Below are 24,701 nucleotides of genomic sequence, written 5' to 3'. Positions count from 1 at the left end.
TGCACTACAGGCGGCGGGTGAGCACCGACACACACACAGACACACAACTGCGCGAATACATAGACAATAGACAAGATGGCAAATGAAGTGGAAATAAAAGCAAAAGCGCAAAAGTAAATGCCCAACAGCGAGCAACAAACCAAACGATCAATTGTGCAAACGATCTGCAATTCAAACGATCGGCAGTCAGTTACACACACACACACACACAACAAACCCACTTTGCGCACTTTTTTGCGCCGATTTTTGTTTATTTTAACCGCGCTCCACTATAGCAGTTAGGTAGAATTTGCAACTGCAGAAGCTGTCTATAGTCAAAGTTGGCGTGAGTGAATGACTAAGTGACGGAGTGACTTGAGTGCGATCGCCCTGAGTTTAAAGTGCTGCGCTTAACCTCTTTTTAAACAGCTTGTTGGCCACTTATACACGCAGCATATAAGTAGGGGTAATGCCACTACGACTTCCCGCCATATATGTAAATGTTTACAGGCGTGCAGACAAATAATTTTACAATTCTACAATTTGCAAGCTTTTAGATTTCCTCAGAGCAATTCAAAAACTACAAACTGATAATAAAAAAGAAAAAAGCGTTAACTTGGACTTCACAGCACAATAATACCCTTCACAGTTGCTTTTCTTATAGCATGCGGGGATATAAGTAAAGAGATCTTTATCTAGATTTTGAAGGGTGTTTTGTAAGGCAGCTGTGGGCAACAAATAGTAAGACTTTTTAATATAAATTTCGTGCGATAACCCATTCGTCGGGATATATTTTTTAGGTTGATGTGACTGTCAGTGACATCTGTGCCAAATGTCACAACAAAATAATCATTAAAGTATAATATACGCTTATCATTCTGAAGTACATAAAATTTATTCGGCGATTTTTACGATAAGTGAAATTATTCAAAAAAGAAGTTCCAATAAATTTTGTGCGCAGAATCAGATTTCTGCTGCCGAAACGTTCAACTTGTGGGGAAAGTGCCTCCGTTGATAATTGTTTGTCGCGAGCAAGTGTTTTTGTTTGGTACAAGTTATTGAAAGAGGGTCGAGAAGGCGTTGACCACGAACCACGTCCAGAACGGCCATCAACATCAACTGATGATCAACACGCCAATAAAATAAAGGAATAGGTGCTTGAGAAGCGACGATTAATAGTCAGAGAACTTACTGGCATTGTTGGTATATTGGAAGGATCAGTGAAACCGATTTTGAAAGATCATTTAGGTCTAAGAAAAGTGAAAGCACAATTGATTCCAAAACCACTAATTTTTTTCGAAAAAGAGTGTCGAGTTAACGTCCGCGAAACAATGCTTTCCGACTACCAGGATGGTATGAAACGTTTTATGAACGAGTGATGAGTGTTGGATCTATGCTTACGAGCCGAAAACAGAGGATCAATCGGCCGGATATCGTGGCAAAGGTGAGCCGAAGCTGAAAAAACCACGTCAAACCAGGTCAAAAACCAAGGTTATGGTGACAGTTTTCTCCGATTATCGAGGTGTGGTGCACTCCGAATTCTTTCCGACTGACCAAACTGGCAACAAGGTATACTTTTTGAGTGTTGTGCGTCGTTTGCGCGAAGCTACTTCGTAAAAAAGAGCTGGAAATATGGGTCGACAACTCTTGGTTTTTGCACCACGATAGTGCACCGTCGCATACTGCATTGATTCCTCGTGAGTTTAACGCTAAATTTTCAACAATATCGTGTTGCAACCAACGTATTCGCCTGATTTATTTTCGCGTTACTTTTGGCTATTCAGCGAACTCAAACGACCGCTCCGGGAAAACCGTTTTGGGTCAATTGAATACACTGAACGTAAATCACTAGGTGCTTCGAAGGCTAGTCCGGCAATTGACTTTAACAACTGTTTCGAGGATTGGAGAAGAGGTTGACACAAGTGCATTGGGGCCAAGTATGATTACATTGAGGGTGAAGACATGGGTTTTGAAGAATAAATTAATAACTCTAAAATTATGAACAAAGTCTTACTATTTGTTGCTCATAGTCGTATGCCACAGTGGTCCGATCTCAATAATATGTTCGGAGATTTTAACGCTGATTTAGATATTAATTTGTGTGAAATTTCATGATTTTTATATAACGACTTGAGTTAGGTCGGTCGGTTCGTTGTCCAATATCTCAAAAACTGAGGGACTAATTCGCGTATATGCAACTAAATTGACTCAGCTCGTCACGTTGAACATTTATATATACACTTTACAGGGTCTCCGACGTTTTCTTCTGCATGTTACAAACTTCATGGTAAACTTAGTATAACCTGTTCAGGGTATTAATAACTATAAAAAATAGCAACCGACAATTTATATTTTTTACCTTGATTTTTTGTTGTGCCCTCAGCTTTTAACAAGTTGTGCAAAACCGCAGCATAAATCGCTCTTTAATGACACTAAACGTTCACGAATTCTACTCTACTAATCACTGACTATTGTAATGAACCATGGCGCTGATTGGTAGGTAAACTGTTTGTTGTTTTTAGTGTTAGTTTGTAGTAATTTTTTGAGCTTAATAAGCGTAATGCGCCTTAAGAGCAAGCTACGAGCGCAGTTTGTTAAGAGAGTGGCATTAAAAATCCCCGCAGGTTAGTTTTAAATGCAACACTGCTGCTGTTAAGTCTGATTTGACAGTAGTCTACTTCACGCTTATGTCATTTTTGACGTGAACTATATGAATTAGTGTATTTGGCAACAATTAAAGCGGGGTTGCAACATAAATTTGGATATTTCTGGAAGAAACCTCATTTTTCGTCTATAAAAATAAATCCTGGGCATGAAGGCTTGACTATCTATGTACCAATACTTTTCATATTGTCATACTAAACTCCATTGTGGATCATTTTTGGTAGCCGAACCAATAAACATTAACTTAGAAAGTGTCTAAAATCCATACTGCTAATAATTGGCGTACTAAATCCATACATAGTTAGTAACTCAACAGTGGAAGCGAGAATAAAAGGTCGTGATATCGCTCAACCTATAGACGGCTCAATATTTTATATGTACTTTATGTATAGGTTGGTTTGGAAAAAAGTCATTGACTTATTTTTATATGGATTTGAAACCGAAAAGTCATCAGATCATTCTCAAGACCCTAGAAGTGTAAAGTACACTCAAACCAGTGGACTTAGTTGTTCTAAAGTGCTTCCAAAGCACAATTCAGTCTGAATATAGAGACGTTGTTTAGTTTATGTGCCTAATAACCATACACAATATTTAAAGAACCCTGAAAAATTATATACATACATTTGATACCAAAAAAAATGTCCGACTTATCATACAACCCTCGTATATTTATTGAATTGCATAATCCAGCGCAATAATTATTACGCTTGTTATTAGTTTATTAGAATACAAATTGCTATAAACTTCAGCTTATTGCACAATAGATTTGATTTTGTGGGTGCGGGCAAAGCTATGATAATTGTAATGGGTGTTCTAATGAGATTTTCTTAAGCCAGAATGTCGTGATTAATTAAGAAACAAGTGGCGATTGGTTAGATTACGTTGAACAATATAAATCCGTTCTTTACAAAATACCAATTAGATTAGGTTGAGATACTCGCCTAGATTTTCTGAATTCCGAGCGGATTTATGAATAAACAGAGGAGAGAATGAAGGAAGAGAGACGAATACAACCACTATATATGGAAAATAGCACTTCCAACGGTTTGAAGAGGAGAAAAACGATTAACCGCATGATTTTCGGCGCACAATTGGGACGAAAAAGTGAACTTCACAGTCACGGTAACTATCAAAACAGTTTTTTTTTACTTTTCCGTACACCACAAAAGCTGGACTCCAATAAAGAGTGTCTCGCTATACTGTGCCTAATGGTAATAGGCATATAATAAGGTATAATCTTCATAAATATCATATACCTAATTATTTTCAGTAATAGATATTAAGGAGATGACTGCTTTCGTCTGACCTCTGGAGCTTGAAACTGCGTTAATCTTAAAAAAGTGGAATTCTTAAAATACAATTTTAAGCCACCACCCAAAGCTTAAAATAAAATGAAGTTTCATATGCAAGTAGCACTGGTTTTTGCTGATTAAATACGAAGGGGAAATGACAGCTGTATATGTATTAAGGCGCACTCATAGACACACATCTGGAATTTTCTCTATGAAATTAGACCTACGAAAGTTCTTGCGAAACTAAAAGTACTGAGGAAACCAATATCTCGATATTTTTATTAGGCAAATTAACGATCTGAAAGTTCTTCCTTATGCTATGTTGTCACATTTCAAGTGATTCATTGAAGGAGTGTTGTACGAGGATACTCAACAATTAATTCTGAATACTATCCAAATTTCAGCCTTGATTAGGCAATAGTTTGTACTATTCGGAGCATTGCAGAAACCATATCTCAATATTTTTATTAGGCAGAGGAACGTTCTGAAAATACTCATTTGTGCTATGTTGCCACATTTCAAGTAGTTCATTGAAGGCTTGTTTTACGAGGATATTCTACAATTGATTCCAACTCTCAAGCTTGATAAGGCAATAGTTTGTACTATTCGAATTTGTTTCGGAACGAAAACAATAACTAATTATTACAAAAAATATTTATGACCCTCAGTTTTCCTTTCAAATGAAAAGAAAATTAGAGAGCGAGCAATAAATTTGTTTGAAAAGAAAACATACAAATAAAAACCAAACCCTAGTCGCAATATTATGATTACACTTGCTCTAAACTAACATCTATGCGCCATAGCTTCAGCTAATGCTTAGTCAAAGCTTGGAAGATTTTTATAGCCGCGCAAGAGAAAGGTGTTGTTGACATTTAATGGCTGTTGCAACTGATTTAAGATTTGTTGGTGGTGGCAAATGATTTCCGTCAGCAATAAAACCGTATACACCTACTTTTACAAAAAGTGGTTGTAAATCTAGAGTTAAGTTAATCTTTATGGCATAGAAAACAACAAATAAACGAAATGACAAGAGTAAAGAAAACTAAACGACAGTTAAGATGAAACAAAATTCGAATGGTTTGCGGAAGACGAGTATAAAGTGTGCCGAAGTGTAATTGGAGGTGAAGGTTGAAGGAACAATAAAAGAAGAAAGTAGTAATTAAGAGAAAATTTCGTATAAAACAGAACAGTTTTTTTTGGTCCTCTCTACGATTAGAATGTATCTATAGTTTTATAGAAATATTTAGCAACAATACGGTATAAATTGTACTTAGGAGAGATCAGAACTCTAATAAGCGCGTGGCTTACTTTGAACTACTTTATCAGAGATGTTAGTCGAACCATTATTATTTTCGAAAAATTCTAATTTTGTTGTTCAGTGTTATTAAGCACATTCTATTCTTTTTCTATCTCTAATCCATCTTCTTCTTTTTTTCAAACGAAAGCTTAATAAATAAATATTTTCGTTTATTATACTCACCCTTCAATGAACTATTACTGTTCATACACATCGGACACTGATCGTTACGAAACATACACGAATAGCAACGCTCATGACCACAGGTATCGATCAATTTCCGGCGTTTGCCCTTGTCGAAAGAGATGCGACAACTGGGGCATATCGTACCGCTGCTGTCGTGCTCCAATAAACGACGAATCGATTGGAGATCTGTAAGTAGACGAAGAAAGCAGTTAATTAAAATATGTTTTTTTAATTAAAGGTTTTAAATATTATACTTAATAACAGTTTTTGCAGTTAACTCTAAAGTTCTAAGGTGGAGACGAAGGTGAGCATGAAAGAAGTGAAGAGATGAAAAAATAGACCAAAAGGGTAAATAATATCTCTTTTAAAGAACACAGAATCGACTAAAATCCAATATGCGCTATGTCTTGCCTCGAAATATCAGCAGAGTCTTGTCAGAAATAGTGCTATAATACTCAGCTTCAGCTGATATAGACTTTGAATGAGCTTCCTTTTACTGAAAAGACATTTGTTGTTCCACAGCTCCAATCTGCTTATTGGGTTTGGCCCTTTGGTGGGATTCGCGGTAAGCTGTGGTTTAAACTTAAGGGCAGGTAGATTTGAAAATTCAATTCGGTGTGGAGTTGCACTGCAGCCGGGTGTCGGATCCACAGCACAGCAGAGAATCTGTATCTAACTCGACCAAGGTGGAAGAGGTTTTCCTTCCACCTGAACAATTGGAACCAAAAAAATAATTGCAAAAAGCATGTATTATTTGGGACGCTGATCAACACATTATTATGATCTATGTGCTTTTAAGCACCGTGAGGTTAGGCCGTCGACGGCAGGTACTCACGTAAATCACAACGATTGTTGTTCAGAGTTAGGCATAAGACATGACTTTAAGCTGCCGGAGCTCTGCAGTATATTTCGAGCACAGCTTTTTGTTCTTAGGAAAGACGCAAAGCTAGTCTTTAATGCATTAGCAGGCAACTACAGAGTTAGCAGCTTCGTGAACAGCAGTCAAGGCAGTAACCCCGTTTCGCATATCGGCCAGTAGTATGTTGGGGAAACCGGGCAGCACTTGAAAGTGTCGCTAGGAACAAGCGACTTTACTTCTAATGGATGGCAATGTTACAAAGGCATCGTTGGCAATGAGATAGCGATAGATATTGTCAAGAAAGAATGATGATAACGAACGACCGACATTGGTAAATCCATGCATTGTCTTTACCACGATGGCAAGGAAGGTTAAAATTCTAGGGATGCAAAAAACAAAAAAAAAAGACACAAAGTTCCTGCTCACTCTTGAAAGAAGAGACTGTAAGAACATGATTGGAACATTCATTGATCACAGTCTGTGGCGCCACATGCCCGCAGAATGGGCTTCAGTAAATGTTACGAGCAAGGCATCAGGGAAACAATGGAGCTTTTCTTGTGGACTTGTCCCGCAATAGCAAGGCAACGCTAAAATATTCGGTTATCCCATAGTATAAGACAATGGAGGAGATATCGATAGTCAGGCCGAAGAATCTATTGAAATTCACATCAAACGTTGGTGGTATCCTGAAGGATGACTACTTCTTATCAACTTCACCAAATGCTAAGAGCAAAGCAACTGGGAAACAATAGAGCTTTTCTTGTGCATTTGTTCCGCATTAGCAAGGTAACACTTCAAATATTCGGTAGTACTATGGTATCAGACACTAAAAGAGGTATCTATAGTCAAGCCGCAGAGCCTGAAATCCTGAAGGTTGACTACTTCTCATGAACCACATAATGGCACTCCGTCTGCCAACGCTAAGAACCAAAACTAGTCTCTGCGTGGCTCATGAGCTCACCTGACTAGCCTAACATAATCGTAAATGTTTTTGAATCTCCTCGGTTAGGAAGTAAATAATACAAGGTCTGTCGCAAAAGAAACAGGACTGTTAAAAAAACAACAAAAAATTAATATTTTTCAAAAGTTATATTTTTTTATTCAAAGTAGGTTCCTTGTGCTTCGATACAGCGATTAGTCCGGTCAATTAGCATTTCAAATGAGTGTTTAAGGTCATTTTTCGGAATGCTCTTGAGAATATCGGTCGTCGCCTTTTGGATAGCTAAAATGTCCTGAAACCAGTGTCTTTCATGGGCAAATGAAGTTTTCCAAATAGGTAAAAATCACAGGGTGCCAGATCAGGTGAGTAGGGTGAGTGATTAATGGTTAATATGGAGTTTTTTGTCTAAAAATCAGTGACAAGCGTCGACCGATGACACGGCGCATTATCCTGCAACAGGCGCCAGGACCCTGCCTCACGGTATTGTGGTCGAGCACGACGAATGCGTGACAAAAGACGCTTCATAACACCAAGGTAAAACACAGCATTAATCGTTTGGCCAGGTGGGACGAACTCTCGGTGTACAATACCCTCGCAATCGTAAAAACAAATCAGCATTGTCTTTATTTTTGACTTCTGAAGACGACCGACTTCTGATCGTCACAGTGGTCCTCACGACCTTCTTGGAATCGCTTAAACCACTCATGCACTTTACTACGGGATAGGCACTGATCACCATAAACTTTTTTCATCATTTGAAATGTTTCAGTAAACGTTTTCCCAAGTTTAAAACAAAATTTAATATTTGCTCTTTGCATTTTACGACCGATGACCAAAAGCTGCTGTTACTTTTTGATCGATAACATTGTAGTTATCCAATTGTCCTAAAATTTTTACGAAATGTCAACAAGAGATCAAACTTTTTATTTCATATACCCACCAATAGGTGGCGCCACCAGAAACAGTTATATTTAAAAAGTTCTGTTTCTTTTGCGACAGACCTTGTACTTTCTTTTAGCCTTGATAGGATATTGAATAAGCTTAAATTTTGGTTCTCTTTAAAAAAAATTCTTCGCTCTTATTAATATCTGCGCCACTGTGCCACTTCCTTAGCCAACTGTGTGACTTTTCACGAGCGGAAATGGACTTATTCAAATATCTAGTACTACTTTTTTCCGCCCAAAAGTCACGCATTTAAATGCAAATTCAAACTTCCTAAGAAGTTGAAAAAGTCACAAATATCCACAAATGCTCAGGCCATGGAGCAAAATGTATAAAAAGCCAACTGATTTGAAAAAAAAACTCGAATAAAATAAAAATATTGGTAAATATGTGCATTTTAAGTGGGTTGCCTAACAACGCTGCACTCGAAGACTGCGCAAGAAATGCAATTCAGCATGCAAAAACAAAAAAAAAACAAAAGCAATATATAAAATTAAACACCGGCGACTTTTGCAGCCAGACTTTTTGACTTCGCGCAATTTTTTGTGCAATTTTGCTGGTTTAATTTAATTTTTATTGTTGTTGTTATGCTGTTTTGTGTTTATTTTTATTTATTTTGCAATTTTTCTTTTTGCGCACATAGACAACCGGTTGGCGAAGCGCATGTTCTGCGGCCCACACAATTCTTCAAGGAATAAAAAGAGGCACTAAAAAATATTTATGCAAGCGATATACTTGTAAGTATGTATTAGTGCATGTACATATGTATATATGAAACCAACTATCACAGGAGCCTTAGCAAAGCAGTCACTTATATTTGTAAGAGTACAAGCATACCCACAACCTGGTAACCCCAAGCCGTTTTTTCTTTGGTTTTGCAAATTTGAATGCGCGTAGCACAGGAAATATAATTTGGAAATGCATTTCAGAAATATATATATATATATGTATGTATATACATATGTATATACATAAGTGCGGTTACAAAACGCATTGCATTATTGGTGTTAAATATATTTTTTTTATATTTTGTGAATTTTTCTCGAGTGGCTTTGCATGAATGAAACCCACACTCGCACGATTTTCAGCTAACGCAGCGCAGCAACAAAGTTCATTCAGAAAACTGCTTTAGTCGCTGTGTTGCAGCGCATGCGTGCCATATGCCATGCGCAGCGTCGCAACCGGACGCGTACCAAAGCGCAACGCAACCACCAAACAACCCACTCGAAAATATTTTTTTTGCAAAAAAGCAATTTTTCAATTTTTTTCTTTTTTTCATTTTTTTTTTGCTTGCTGTAATTTTTGCAGCATTTTTTTGGCGTTTTAAAATATCAGCGCGTGTGCGCAACGTTTGCATCCGCTGATTTGTGCACCGTCGCAGACACGCCACCACAGGGCAGAACATTGCCAAGTCGATTTGCTGATTGTAATGTTTTTTAAAAGCCTTCAAAGCCTTCCAGGCAATTGCTGTTTCATTGTATTTCGCGTGCTTTTGTTGCTATTGTTGTTGTTGGTGGCACAAGTGCAATTGCGTGGGTAGATAACAGCTTGGCAAATAGCAGGCAGCTGTGTCTGAGGCTTTGTCTGTGACTGCGTCTGCGTCTGCGAGTGTCGCTTATGGTCTGTAAATGTCATTTATGCGGGTTTTATTGCGAATGCGCTGAATTATGCTGGAAGGTTAAGGTTTCCCACCCACTGCTGTTGGTGGGCATTTATGTAAATGGCAGTATTATGCAACGTTTAGGGCGCGATTTTTGCTTTTTGAAAGAATTGCGCATAAAAACTTCAACATCTGTCAATTTTGATTCCACATTTTATTTGACAATAAAATTTAGAGAGGGAGGTGTTGAGCTTTTGGTGAAGCTTTTTTTCGAGTACTAGGAATTTATGAAAATTTAGAGATGAGGATGTTGAGCCTTTGTATATTAATAGTAGTTTATCTAACACTAGAAATTTTTGGAATTTAGAGATGAGAGTGATGAGCTTTCGTAAAAGCTTTTTGTAGTAAACGAATTTTTTTTTAAATTTAAATATGAGGGTGTTGAGCCTTTGTTATATAATTTTTTCTAACATTAGAAATTTTTCGAAATTTAGAGATGGGAGTGATGAGCTTTCGTAAAAGCTTTTTGTAGTAATCGAAATTTTTTAAAAATTGAAATATGAGGGTGTTGAGCCCTTGTTATATAATTTTTTCTAACATTAGACATTTTTCGAAATTCGAGATGAGAGTGTTGAGCTTTTTAAAACATTAAAATTTTTATCCTAGTACTCCAAATTTTTTGAAACTTTTTGTACTGCAGGCATATTAAATTTTCCTATCTAGCTTCAGTTTTCTTTTACAGGAATAATTAATATGTTTAATTTCGTTTTATGGTGAAAGCTTAAATCTTAAAAATGAAGAGAAAACTATTTAAAAGCACCATATTTTTGAACTAATCACACCTGTAGTAAGCAATAAATTTCGTAGTATGTAATTAAGTTCTTTAAATAACAAAAAGTTAAAGCTTAGGTAATTGAACGGGAAAGCTGAAGTGAAAGCTCGCATTTTTCGATGCCGAAATAAAATATTAAAAAAGAATGTATGTGAGAAAGTTCTCTAAATAAAAAAAGTTGAAGCTTAATTTCACGTGAAAGCTCAAGTGAAAGCTCGCGTTTTTTTATCTAGAAATGAAAAAGTAAAAAAGGCGGTTTATTAATTCAGAGTATGCCAGTCAAGAACTGAATCTAATTTGCAAAAAAAAGTCAATAACTGGCATAATAAGAAATTTCTCTAAATAAAAAAAGTTAAAGCTTAATTGCACGTGAAAGCTCAAGGGAAAGCTCCCATTTTTTGACGTTGAAATGAAAAAGAAAAAAAGGTGGCATATTAATTCAGAGTATGTCAGCCAATAACTGAATCCAATTTGCCAAAAAACAAAGTTTTTCATTAGAAAATGTATCGAGCTTTTGAGTTTCAGAATTTAATGATGGCAATTGTTGGTCATCGCAAATTTAATTATGAAATTTTCTTAACAAACACTGTGAGTGAGTTGACAATTTTGATCCTATTAAAACATTTGAGATAAGAAGCTTCATTGATTCAATTGGTTAGCTAAGCAAAGCAAAAGTTCGAAGAGACAGGTTAAAGAATAAAACGCGAACCAGTTTAATTATTCATTAATTTAATGAATCCAATGAAAGTAAATTTTGTAAGAGAAAATTGGAATTTGCACGGAAGCTTTACAAACATTTGAAAGCATTCAAACCTCGCTCATGGTTTATAACAAATATTTGTCTTCAAAAGATTTACACTTATAACTAAATCATTATTTGAACATCGAAAGGCTCTGTCTTCATCAAAAGTTACTATATAACTGGGTGTCTTACTTAATTGGTAAATTTTTTTTTGTAGACCAAAGTAAGTTTTATTCATCGCCTTTCAACAAAATGAGGTAACATGCCAGACAACATGAAAGTTCTGATACAATACTAACTGAGCATCCATAGCCTCAATTTATATCTATTAGACTTTTTCACTGTTATTATAGAACAGGAAAAGTATTTTGCAGAAAATTGAAGTAAATCCAAAATAATATAACCTTTATACTGAAAGCTTGATATAGAAGCTTTTGTGAGAAAGGAAAATATTTTAGTGAAAACGAAAGCTCCAGTTGATAAATTCCAGTTGGAAATCAGTTTTTGAGAGAAAAATTGAATTATTGATGTTTTAGGCTCTTCGGATGAATATTTTACAGAAAAGCTTGATATAGAAGTTTTTGTGTGAAGGCAAAAAGTTTTAGTGAAAATGAAAGCTCCACTTGATAAATTGCAGTTGCAAATCATTTATTGATGGAAAAATAGAATTATTGATGTTTTAGGCTCTTTGACAGGGATGGATATTTTATAGTGAAAGCTTGATTAAGAAGGTTTTGTGTGAAGGCATAAAGTTTTAGTGAAGATGAAAGCTTCAGTTGATAAATTCCAGTTGGAAATCACTTATTGATGGAGAAATAGAATTATTGATGTTTTAGGCTCTTTGACAAGGATGGATATTTTATAGTGAAAGCTTGATATAGAAGCTTTTGTGAGAAAGGAAAAAGCTTTAATTAAAATGAAAGCTCCAGTAGATAAGTTCGATTATGAAAACAGTTTTTGATAGAAGTATTGATGTCTAAGGCTCATTTGCATACACGAATCGCCGAGTGATAACAACTTCCTACGTAAAAATAAACATATCGTTGCCATCCTCACAGCCTCCAATATCTTCTAAACTCCCTTAATGCCATTAAAAAATACTTTCCCAACAAGAAACAATGAAAAATTCAAATTCGAATGATTTGCTTGAAATGCGGAAGCGAATTTTGTGCGAACGGTCAGCCGAACGGCGCTTGGCTGCACCAAGATGCGTGCCACACTGCGGTCACAGCGTTGGCGTCTGCGTAGAATATGTTAAAACCGCAACGGACGAGCGCAGTTGATGAGATTTCTTTGTGCGAAGAATAATAAGCCGATATACATATGTATGAATTTTGTTCTTACACAACATGTACGAGTATGTTGCGCGCTGAAACGCCGCGAGCAAGCGCTCAAAGCGCCCGCCTGCATGCCTTCGGACAATTTACAGTCTTTTGACCGCTGAGAAAATAATATGCAGAATGCAAAACAGAAATTTCTCAATTCCCGCAAACGACTACTTTCACTGTGTTTGTTGCTGTTGTTGCATGCAGCTCAACTGCTCAATTCAATTATGACAAAATGCCAGGCATGCAACAAAAGCCACATTGTGTTGGCGTACAAGCGTGTTGCAATGAGTTCTTAAGCCGCTTTGCGTAATTTTCAGCTAAATTTGCACAGAACAAATGCTGGAGAACAACAACAACAACAAATGTGTGTGTCTGTTGCATGTCCTGCGCTTTAATGATTTCTGTTTGCGAAAAACCGCAACGAAAATTAACAACGACAAACGTCAACCGCTATGCCGACGGCGTACGCCCACACGCCGCTTCGTGCGGCAGCGCCAAAACGTGTCAGACGACCGCTGGCGCACGATACTGGTGCTGCGGTTGCATGCAACGTGGGTCGTTGGACGACGCGTAGGCTAAGTGTGCGCCGCCAATGCACGCTTATGCCAACGAAGGCGTAGAAAGAATAGCAAAAGCAACAAACACAGCGAGTGCGCGCCGCGCTACTTGTACAACAACAGCAGACAAACGAAGCGGAAAATTCAATTCAATCAAAAACAAAGGCGCATAGCAATGTAAAGGCAAAAACAAAACAAACAACATGCGCGTGTGAGGGGCGGCCAGCGCAAAAATGAAATTGTTGCACGTAGTAAATAAATCTGCGAATCAAATTGGTGACGCGCTTGAGTGGCTGAATTAGATTTGCAATTGCGGCAGTGGCATAAAAATGCATGTTGCATGCATAATTGTAACACCATGGGTAGACAGCGCGGCAGACTGCAGCGGTGTTGCGTCTGCGTTTGTGGAATTGGGCGGACAGGACTGACGCGCGCGGGCCGTTCGTCTAGAGCGACCGACCAGCAGGCGTATAGCGGTTGTTGCTGCACGAGTTATGAACACACACAGTAGTCTAGGCGCATAATTTTACACTACAATCGACAATCGCGTACAAGCGTTTAAGCATCACAGCACATTGTGGCACAGTGGGTGGTGCATGGTTGGTGGGAACTTGAAATTTGTAGTGTTCCAGTTATTTACTCACGGGTGGTACGCACTTTGGATATGGATCAATTTGAGGATTTTAGCTTCTAACTTTTTTATAGATGGTTTTTCAAGAGTAGCCACTTTTTGCAAGAGCTCCTCAAGATTAAGCAGTTGAGAGAAGACCCTAACGGTGTAATTTACATCGGCTGTGGTTCGGTTTTGCTCACAAACTAGTCGAAACTAATCCAGACAGACTATGATAGTTGCCTGGCTGGGCTTGCTTTTGAATGAACTGAGCTTTCTGTTGTGCTGGAATTTATATGAGTGGCTTTTTCAATGCAGTATATAACACCCATACAGGGGTTTGAACTGGAAGCTACTGTTTTGTTTGCAGGCGATTCACTTATACAATAATTTTTGGAGGCAATGATGATATAAGGATGGGAGGATGGAATCATGAGTAGAAGTTCACGCACGTGAGGAAAGTTCTCTGAGTGCCATTCACTTGGGAGTGGCTAGAAGCGATTATTTTACATATGGCTCAAGCAGCTCATGACTTCCGGTCTTAGACCAAGTATCCTCTGGGTAGCCAAAAAACATCCATTTGAACGCGAGCTAAAGTGAGAAGACGAACAAACCCTCCCCAGAGTTGTGCGCTGGATTTGGGACCCGCCACATAAAAAACGCCCCCCTTGTAAAAGCAAATAATAGCCTCGGATGACCCAGCCGCCTTTTGATGACTACCATGGCAAATGAATTACGATTTAAGGGCATGCGCCTGGCTTGTCCGAGCCCTGAATTGGGAAGGTGCCTCTGCGCAGCTGGTTTATGAGTAAAGGCTGACATCACCGCCGTCCACGAAATGCGATGGACGGCACAACGACGGAAATAAGTAGATCCTTGTGGCATTCGTGGTGGGAGAGAGACTCCGTCGCCGAATACTGATATTCACCCCGGTGGATGAACGTCTAGCCGCAATATGCATCAAAGCGAAGTTCTTGAAGATATCGCTGATTTGCGCGCACGCCCGATGGAAGAGATGGACAATATGACCAAAGATGTCTTCTATGAGAGCTTTAAGCGCCCTTATGAGAACTGCCTCCGCCACAATGTCGATCACTTTCGCTGGGGCCCGAAATATGGTTATCTGTAGTACTATATTCCAGCATAGGACAATTCATCAAGCAATCTGGCTGTCTCCGGATATAAAAACCACCAACCAGATCGATCATATTGTGAAAGACGGAAGGCACGTCTTCACTGTTTTAGACTTGCGTACGCTCCGAGGTCCTAACATCTACTCGGACCACTATCTTGTTGCAGCTGGGAAACGCATCCGCCTCTGTGTAGCAAAAAACGCACGTCAACAAACACAAGGAATGTTCGACGTCGAGAAGCTGCAATCACAACAGACAGCCGAACGATTTTTTACTCGACTTGCACTCCTGCTCTCTGAGAGCACTCATCAAAAACTCGGTATAAGGGAACTGTGGGACGGCATTTCAAGCTCCTTACGTACAGTTGCAAACGAAATCATTGCTTTTTAGATTACGCGTAATCGGTATCTATGCCAATAAAGAAGAAGAAGAATGATATAAAGCAATGGTGCTCGGAAATCATAGTTAACGCACTTTAGAATTAAGTTTGGAAGAGTAAGATATATTACGTACGTCGGAGGGTTTGTTTAAGTGTTTAGCTTAAAAAAAAGTTATTCTGTTCTCCGTGGGTAGTCTTATTAATAGGAGATAGGAAAAAATTGCTTACAATAAATACTTCCAACCGATTGCTGATGTCTGAGGTTCAGGTTCGACTATCAAATAGGCGCTTTATCATTCTTTTTTTTAAATTCCGATTTTTTTCCACAAATAATATGCTCTCAACACACTGTATCCACTACACTACAGCAGTGACAGTTGCTTTGTGATTTTTTCGCATTGATTTATTAGGTGTTTTGGAAGAATTGAGGACACATGCGTACGCGTATGTATCACTTGTGTATTATTAGTGCGCTGTAGTTTATTGTTACGAGTGTGTTACGTGCAACTTTCCGCTATTTTATCTGGTTTGTGTGTTTTCCTTTGCTCTATTGCTTGCCACACATTTTTAACTTCATTATGTAAGTAAGTCATTTCCGCAATTTTTCAATAGACTTAATGCCACAATGATCACGATGCGCTTCGGCATTAGAATGTGAGAAATTTTTTAAAATATGCCGCGCATAATCGCATTGTGTGCAGCCGTTGCAGGCGAGCTGCCAGGCGCAGGTTGTAGTCAGCGGAAAAAAAACAAGTGTTGGAAACGTTAATTAGCTGTTGCGTGTAAAACATGAATTACAACAACAAAAAGTAATAAACTCAGTCATAACTCAAAATGCGTGCGAATGTTTCTTGGAAAAAACATGCTTATTTGCTACATTAGGTTCCCAAGACGCCCACCCGCTAAGTGCTGTTGAGGAAAAGTCGGTTCACAAGTACGCATATTTGCTATAGAACGCCATTTTGAATGCAAATTAGTTACTTATTTCATTTTAGAATATATCATTGAAGCATCAATAAAGCTTTGGAATGAATGGCAGGTCAACTCTGATCGAGAAATAGTTAGAATAAGTTCTTATTATTCCTAAGATTCCAAATACCGAATACCAGTACCATTTGGAAAAATAGGTCAATACTATTCCCAAACCGCCAAATAGTGGATGCCTAAAAATTTCCATCTTTCCGCTTTACTTACGTGCTACATATACCGAATTCCTCCGAATTTCGGAAAAATAGGCACATAATATTTCCAAGCTCCCAAATACTGTATACCATCAAATTTCGGAAAAATAGGTCCATACTATTCTCAAACCCCAAAAACTAAATTCCTACAGTTTTCTTTCCTTCCGGTTTACTTATGTCCTAGCATAATGTAATTTGGTATCCAAAAGAGACGATATCGGTCCGCATTTATTTGCACTTCCTTGATCACTTGCATCCAATGAGATAAATTAAAAAAAATAATAATAATGATTAAATCTTTGCATCATCAAATTTCTTCTTAACGGGATATTTTTTTGGAAATTTCTCGACAGAAAATAGTTTAGGTTTAATATTCTTTATATTACCACTAGGGGATCCGGCCACGCGTTGCTGTGGTATACATTTTATACTATCATGTAATAAAAAAAAGTGAAAATTTTATTTACGAATAAAGGCGAAAACGTGTTTTCGGTATAAGAATCCAAGGGATTTTAGTTGAGGTTTAATTTTGAATATGTTCATACAAACAAATTTCATTGGAAAATACGAAATACGAATTTCAGACTGCTTTCTCAATGTATGTTACCAGCGTTTCTGTCCAGTTAATAGAGTTGTCCGCTTAATAGATTGTACTTAATAAACATCAACAATGTGCATGGTTAATGGAGATGACGTCCATTGAAGAGAGCTTTCACTGTATTCTTTATGTATGAATTGTTTTAACTATCCTATCTTCTAAGTTGGCTCGAACTGGTAACAGTGTGCTAAATTTTACTAAAATCGGATCAGTAGTTTAGGAGTCCATCGCGGACAAACAGCGTGACACGTACTTTTTATATATAAAGATAAATGACTTATCTACTGCATTTGAGTCTGAAATATTCAATTTTAGTTTAAAAAAGTACTACCAGAAGAGTGCGCTTCAAGACAGTCCTAGACGAACATATTTTCTTAAGAAGTAGAGATTAGTTAAAAAATATATAGCCGTCTGTTGATGACGTAACGAGAGCTCTTTTAGACAGTATCTGAAAAAATCAGCTATTTAGCTGACGTCAGAACTCTCAATATTTTTTTGACATTTGCCTGACAGTTACTATATTTTGACAGCTCGGGGAATTGTTGAGGCAACGTTACCGGAATTTTACTTTTAAAATAAAAAAAAGTAAAGAGTAGGATCGGTTTCTGGAAATTACAAGCTTTGTGACTGAAAAATTAATGTAGACTACTACTATTTAGCCGTTTCCGCGACAGTCGGATCTAAGTAATCGGAACAGACCCGCTTTTTTTTACTGATTAAGGACTGCCAACTCGACAGCAATCCTCCCAATTTACTTCAGGAATGTTTTCTGCCGCTACAATAATTATTTAGCTTAGTCATTTAACAAGTGTTAGCTTAAGTTTAGTTAAGTTAAAAGATGGATAGAGAAAAACAGATCATACTTGAGCAGCTGAGACTCTGCTCCAGTGTGATAACTAAAAACGTCGAAGTATTAATCGAAATAACTCTCAAAAATCAATAAAACGCTTTGTGCCTGCTACAAGTTTGTCGCGGCGACTGATATCAATTCCGGCTATTTCGGCAAGTTCGCCAAAAGCAGGACTGCCCAAATGTTTGGACTTTAGTTTTGGCAAAGCTGGACAATGGCGGATATATTGTCTGGATTTTTTCACCTCACCTTCCTTCATTCAACTTTAAAAATAAGCGTCAATCAGTAAAACCTTTTACGATTGTAGAAAGAAGAACATTACTGAAGATATGTAGCTCTGTGAATCTCCTGTGTTTCGTACCATCCCAGAAGGATTCTTGACGTTGTGATCAAGCATTCAGACGAGACTGATAATAAAGTGGTTTGATGCTAACTTTGAGCGTACAGTGAGCGAGTTTGAAGTTATTATTGCCGTTGTGCTGTTGAGCTGAATGCGCACTTCCCCGAAAGAACTTCAGAGTTATACACCTACAGCTACCTTAATGGCAGCTGGCTCTGCTTGATCCGGCTCTATAATGATCCGGTGCAACTAAAATTATACTTGAGAAAGAGCTCCGAAAAAGTTCACTCAAGCTCAAAAGTCCATCCATATATATCCTTCTTCTATGTGTACTGAGAAAAAGCTATCGGGAGTAGACTCTGCGATGATTCAGTGATTAAAGGCTTTCTTTAACTTAGTACCCGTGTAATTCATTTGAACTTGCTACTTGTAGGTATTTGCAATAATTGCACTTAAGTTGCCATAATTTGCATTATCTTCAATTTGACTAATTTTTCCACTCTTTTTCTTCATTAACTTCTTCTTTGCATTTACATTTGAATATCTTCTAATAATTTCATGCAACACTGCACCAGATAACAGTGCATAATTTACAAACACTCGTGGTCATAAGGAAAATTATAGCAACTGGCGATAAAGGCACTCACTAAGCTAGGCAGACAGGCAATTTTCAATAGGCGATTGACCTGTGTGCTGCTTGTTCTACACATTACTGCTGCTCTTTGCTGGAATTTCGCGCGGCTGACAATAAATTTGCATACAAAAGACATCAACGAAGACATGTGTGACTTGTCTGGAGATGGGTCAGCAAGAAAAAAACGTTTTATATAAATGTAAGTTGGTTCGAAGGGATTGTGTTATTTTGTGGAAAAAGGACTGGTTATTATATGTAGGAAAGAAGAGTCACAAATAGTACAAAAATATATTATTTTTCATTTAAACGAAGTTTTGTCGAACAGGAATCGCTGTAGTTAAAAACCCCTCCAGTAGCCATACACAATTCTTATGCAAAAAAATTTTACAAAAAAAAATTACTATCGTCAATTTTATATCTACAAGTCGCCTCTCACTATTTTTTGCCATCTTGTAATCACCCCTAACACGCAATACTTAAGCAACACATCTTGCAAAAGTTACACACAGCAGACAGGTTAACGGACAGCCGTAAAGCATGTAAGCAAGGAGCAAAAGTCCTTGAACCGAAACTGGCGCAATAAATAAAGTTTACAGAAGCCGGCGACAAGCTGCACATATGAATTTATCGGGAAGCAACATTCGCTTGTAATTAAATTTGCATTGGCATACTTTTTGTTAAAGCGAAAGCAACACTGCGCGCCGACGCATACTGACAATGACATCTGTCAATGGTGACAGTTGCACGACATGCAAGTGAGTTGTCGGCGTTTTTTAGTCTTCTTTTTAAATTTGCATTGTATGCAAAAACCGTAACAATTTGCGTGCGAAAAATAAAAGTTATAAACAAATTATATATAAATATTTATTTGCGCAAATGCAGGCGATGCGTGGAGATGTGACAGCTGATCAAAGCATGTTTCCGTTTCATTTGAATATGCAAAATGTTTGACGCAACTGAGGTGTCATTCGAAACCGGTAATGTGGGTATGCATATAAATGGTTGGTTAATTAGCAGGAAAAGGTTGGGTTAACACGATTCACTGACGGAAATTATATATAGCAATATAACAAATTAAATAAATAACGGTCTGAGAGAGAAAATAACAAAATTTTAAATAATTTCTCTGGTGTTTAGCCTGGATATATTATAAAAAATAATTTCTTTCACACTATCTAACCATTTTACTATTGAAAAGGCCAAAGTTTGTAGCCGGGATAAAATATATTATATGAGAGAGAGAAAGAGAGAGTGAAAGGGTTAGCTAGAGTTCATTTAATCGCTCATGTTAGTTGCTAAAATCTCAAGTTCATAAATAATTGTATAAGTTTTTGTCAAAGCATTATCTTCCGGAATGAAACATACCATAACATAACCAAGTCTTGTGACTACTCCAAAAAGTTAGAGTCAGATTTCATACCCCTTATAATGTACTTATAACTATATTTTCAGCTTCGAAATCCCTACTACTTAGTAGTAATGCTCTTGCAAGAACTTTCTGCTATTTGCGACTAATGCACGACTACCAGGAAGAGCCCGATGTGTAAATTAGCTTATAAGAACGGAGAATTTATACTCTACTAGATAAGATAGCCGAGTTCCAAGCGTCTAAGATCGATGCAAAGACCGGTCGTGCTTATCTCAACATAACAAAATAGACATATTACTCCGATACAGTACTTTATAAATGGTTATACAATCCCAATTCAAAGCGATGGATTCGAATAACTCCGTTGAGGCCTATATTATAGACAGATGAAAATGTCGAAACCATATAAACAAACGATATAGACTATGCAGTAGCAAAGAAATGGTTCCGGATGAGACCGATTTATGGAGGTCGAAATAGCGAAACAATATAGATAGTTCAGAAGAAAAAGTATGTATCTTGATAACTTAGCAAAGTGGAATATATTGCCCTCTTATGATACGTTATCAACAATACAAATAAACCAGAAACAAAGGAATGGATTCAGATGACTCATATGTGACCGATATCCAAGACAGATGAAATGTTCGATATAAAATTGAATTATAATCCATACTATCGGCGATATTGATATATTGAAACTTTTTTTCTCGTTGAAACATTTGTAAAAACCGATACTACCTGAAACTATTAACATCAGTTCGACGAGATCTTAAGCTGTTGTCGACATAATGGGTAATGTTGAAAAAAGTGAATGAATTCAATGAAGATATAAAATAATAAATCAAATCTTCAAAAACAAAGTCTTTAAGCGGAATTTGTGGGTATAAACCCATTTCACCTTAAAGTCTGTTGTCAAATGAGTTTAACGATATTCTTAACAGCTTCCGACAATTTATAAACAAAAGTAGGTGAAACCGGGATACTTTCTTGCTAAGTGATACTCTCAGGCATGCATCGACTATTTGGACTATAAAAACTCGTAAGGAAATTATAGACACTGCAATGTCCAATCCGAGAGCTAATTACAGACGTGACGGATGTTGCTGGAGGAAACCTTGGAGAAAGGATGAGATGAGACTGTAAGACGTTAAATGAAATTCTTATGGAAATCACAGTTGTCTCAAAATATTTTCGGTCGGTCTGACTGTCGATTCTTGGTACATAGCTACCTACGTTATAGACATGCCTCATCATACAATGGTTACTAAATGAGACGATCGAACAAACTCTGATAGCCTGAAATGAGAACGATAATATCCAGCTTGGTATACAACAGAATATATGGGAGGAGATTAAAATTGTGATTTCGCAAGTATCGGAACAAACTATAGAGTAATATAATTCTTCATTGATATATGTACATTTCCCACCATATTTCCAATATGGTTCTCATCATATTTCCAACATAATGATATCAAGTTAACCTGATAAATATTTTGGTATCAAATACACTATTTGAGAATTTTTGGTATCATATCATACCTTAAATGGAGAGTACATACCTGGTCCCCAACTAAGCGACAGTGATATAGACACATGGTGGAATACATTCAGCAAACGCGGGAGAAAAGCGAAAAATGTAGCGAAAAATGCAAATAAAACAAGGTCTAAGCCCTGACCTCACGTAACACAAAACAACGCAACCCACGCATGAAAAGCCCCCAAACCGCATGGCATTCTTTCACTTTTTATCAACAATCGAAGAAAAAACCAGCAACTACACACCTTAAAACAAAATAGCAACAATTCAACTCAAACAAAAGTGCGCGATATAACGCAGCGCCGAGAAAAACGTGAGCGCACTACAAAAGTTGACCCAAAACTCTTTGTCATTAGTCTTGGCTTGGCTACCTTTTATGAGCGTTGAGCTTGTTATTAAGTTGCATGCAGCAAGTACACTTAACGCCCACAATAAAACTCTACTTGTGTCACCTGTGCCATGGGCACGTAGCGCGCGGCATTTCTAAAATGTATTTAAAGTACACAAAGAGTAATAGCAAATTGCCAAAAGTAAAATTATAAAAAAAGAGCCTTAGTAGTGCATAAAATGCCAAGTAACAAACACGCTAAAAATAGTTTGATGCAAATAAAGCACGGCGGTGAAAATAATAATAATGAAATGTATAATAATAAAAACCAGAAGTGTTGTTTAGCAATTCAATTATAGCTGGAAGCAAGCTGTGCGCGGCAAGTCAACAGTGGAGCGCGCGGCGCATAAAACGTTGAGTTCGCTATGTTAGACGCCCGCGCTACTGAAACGCCAAACGCCAGCGGCGTTTCTTGCCAATTGCGCGCAATTTATATGTCATTCTTCAACCAGTACTGTTGCGCGCCTTACTTTAACTACAAAAGCGGCGCGCGTCAGCTTTATATTTATATCTGTGTATATAAAAACCGCCCGCGCACACTTTGCTTTATAGTCAAGCGAGCGCGTAATGAGTAATACGCTGATGGCCATCATGCGCCGCCACGCCGCTTGCTAGCCGGCATTGTTGTTGTCACGGTTATATCGCTTCACTGATTAACCTGTTGCTGTCGGCGTTGACGCGCTACACATTTCACCGCGTTACTGTTGTCATGTTTTCTATTTTTACCACCATTTTTCGGTTTGATGATTTAATTTATTTCTTTGCGCGGAATTTATGCGTTCATGCGGTAAGGTGTTGATTGCTGCCAGAATTGGCGCGCGCGCTTGTATGTTCATGTTTGATTTTATGGTGGCGTATGTGTCGAAAAATGTAGCGATTTCTCCAATTTTGGACGCGTTCACACGCGAATCGCATAGCTGTTACATATTTGCATTTAAGGCGCTTGAAAGATTTCCGACGCGCGCGCGCCCATACGATGTGTCACCGACGCGATCCACAGGTGCCTTTTTGAAATTGTTTAAATATTTACATATTTTTTTTTAATTTTTGGTTCCTTGTTGCTAGCTGTTCATTGCGCTTTGTTCACTGTGTTTGCTGTTGCTTTGTTTGATCGTTATCGCTATAGGCCATCAACGCTGGCGCTTCGTAGTACAAGTAGTTACGCCGACGCGTCAGCACGTTTCGCGGAAATTTCGTACACATGTGCGGGTAAAAATCATGACTGCATACATAAATACATATATGCAATGTAAATTAAAATTTTGTATATACATACATGCATATATAAACATTTACTCTTTGTACGGCAAGCGGTTGGTAGGCGTGTTTGCGGAGTGCCGTCGCGCTACGCTACACGCACGACGATAAGCGTCAAGGCATTTCGCCACACAATGCAACAATGCGTTTTGAGATATGCACGTGCATCGTGAGAAAATTTAAAATAAATATTTAGAGTAGCTTTTTTTTATAATGATTGTAGAAAATATAACTTAAGGAGTTCTACAGAATTTTCCTTAAACACTTTTCTGACTAAAAACCAAATTACTTCATAATGTTCTCAGTATATTAGGTTGTCAAAAAAGTCTTGCGGTAGTTGGCGCTGAAAGCTCGTAGTTCTAGTTTTATTCGTCGCATCGGGTCATGCTATACTTTTTTGAAAAGCTCATTTCACGCGCTAACACGTGTTTGATTGATTGTCGCTTCTTTTAAGTCGTTCGTGAGTTATAACGTCGCAAACATGCAGCAAAATAAAGAGAAAATACGGCATATTATACAGTACTACTACGATAAAGGCAAAAATGCATCTCAAGCCGCCAATAAAATTTGTGCAGTTTATGGACCCGATACAGTTTCCATTTCCACCGCACAACGATGGTTTCAAGGCCTGTGTCGTCGAAAATTGCGATAAAATCGCTGAATTGGTCGAAAGATACCGGCATAGTAGCAGCCGTAGCATCGGTCAAGAGCTGGGCATGAGTCATCAAAAATTCATTTCAATTTCAACAAAAAAAAAACATTCAGTAAAAATACAGCAAGACTTTTTTGACAACCAATTATATAGTATAATCTTTTCTTCATAGCTTTAAGTCTAGCCTTTTGATAAGTTCTTATCTGGGACCATTTTTCAATTGTTCTCTTTAGTATCTAGGCTGATAAATCTGGGAGATGTTACAAAATTCTTCGCTTCTAAAAATTTCAAATACTCGGGCCGATTGTTTATTGCCACGCTCACTTCATTGTGTTTTCTTTGCTTCAGAAGAAACTAAGAAATTTTCGCTTCTACTTTGCCATACTCTCAACTTAGATGAACTCGTTTTAAAGACCGATAGACATCTTTGTTCGCTTTATTAAAGTTTAACAATTTAAACCACATAATGTATTTAATTTATTAGAATCCTTCAAAAGCTCGAATAAGTAAAAAAATTATCGATATATATATTAGTGATATATTTTGAGT

General features: G+C 37.6%; 1 protein-coding gene across 2 annotated transcripts in view; it reads right to left on the bottom strand.

Annotated features, from left to right (window-relative positions):
* Positions 1–24,701, bottom strand: part of LOC126763607 (protein TANC2) — a 151,453-nt gene that overhangs the window by 56,344 nt on the left and 70,408 nt on the right. For both annotated transcript variants that reach the window (XM_050481261.1, XM_050481262.1), the window contains exon 3: positions 5,416–5,604. In XM_050481261.1, the coding sequence (XP_050337218.1) occupies positions 5,416–5,604 (189 nt within the window). The remainder of the gene's footprint in view (positions 1–5,415; positions 5,605–24,701) is intronic.

The sequence above is a fragment of the Bactrocera neohumeralis genome, chromosome 6 (genome assembly GCF_024586455.1).
Source record: "Bactrocera neohumeralis isolate Rockhampton chromosome 6, APGP_CSIRO_Bneo_wtdbg2-racon-allhic-juicebox.fasta_v2, whole genome shotgun sequence".
Classification (NCBI taxonomy): domain Eukaryota; kingdom Metazoa; phylum Arthropoda; class Insecta; order Diptera; family Tephritidae; genus Bactrocera; species Bactrocera neohumeralis.
This window is presented reverse-complemented; position numbering and strand designations above follow the sequence as displayed.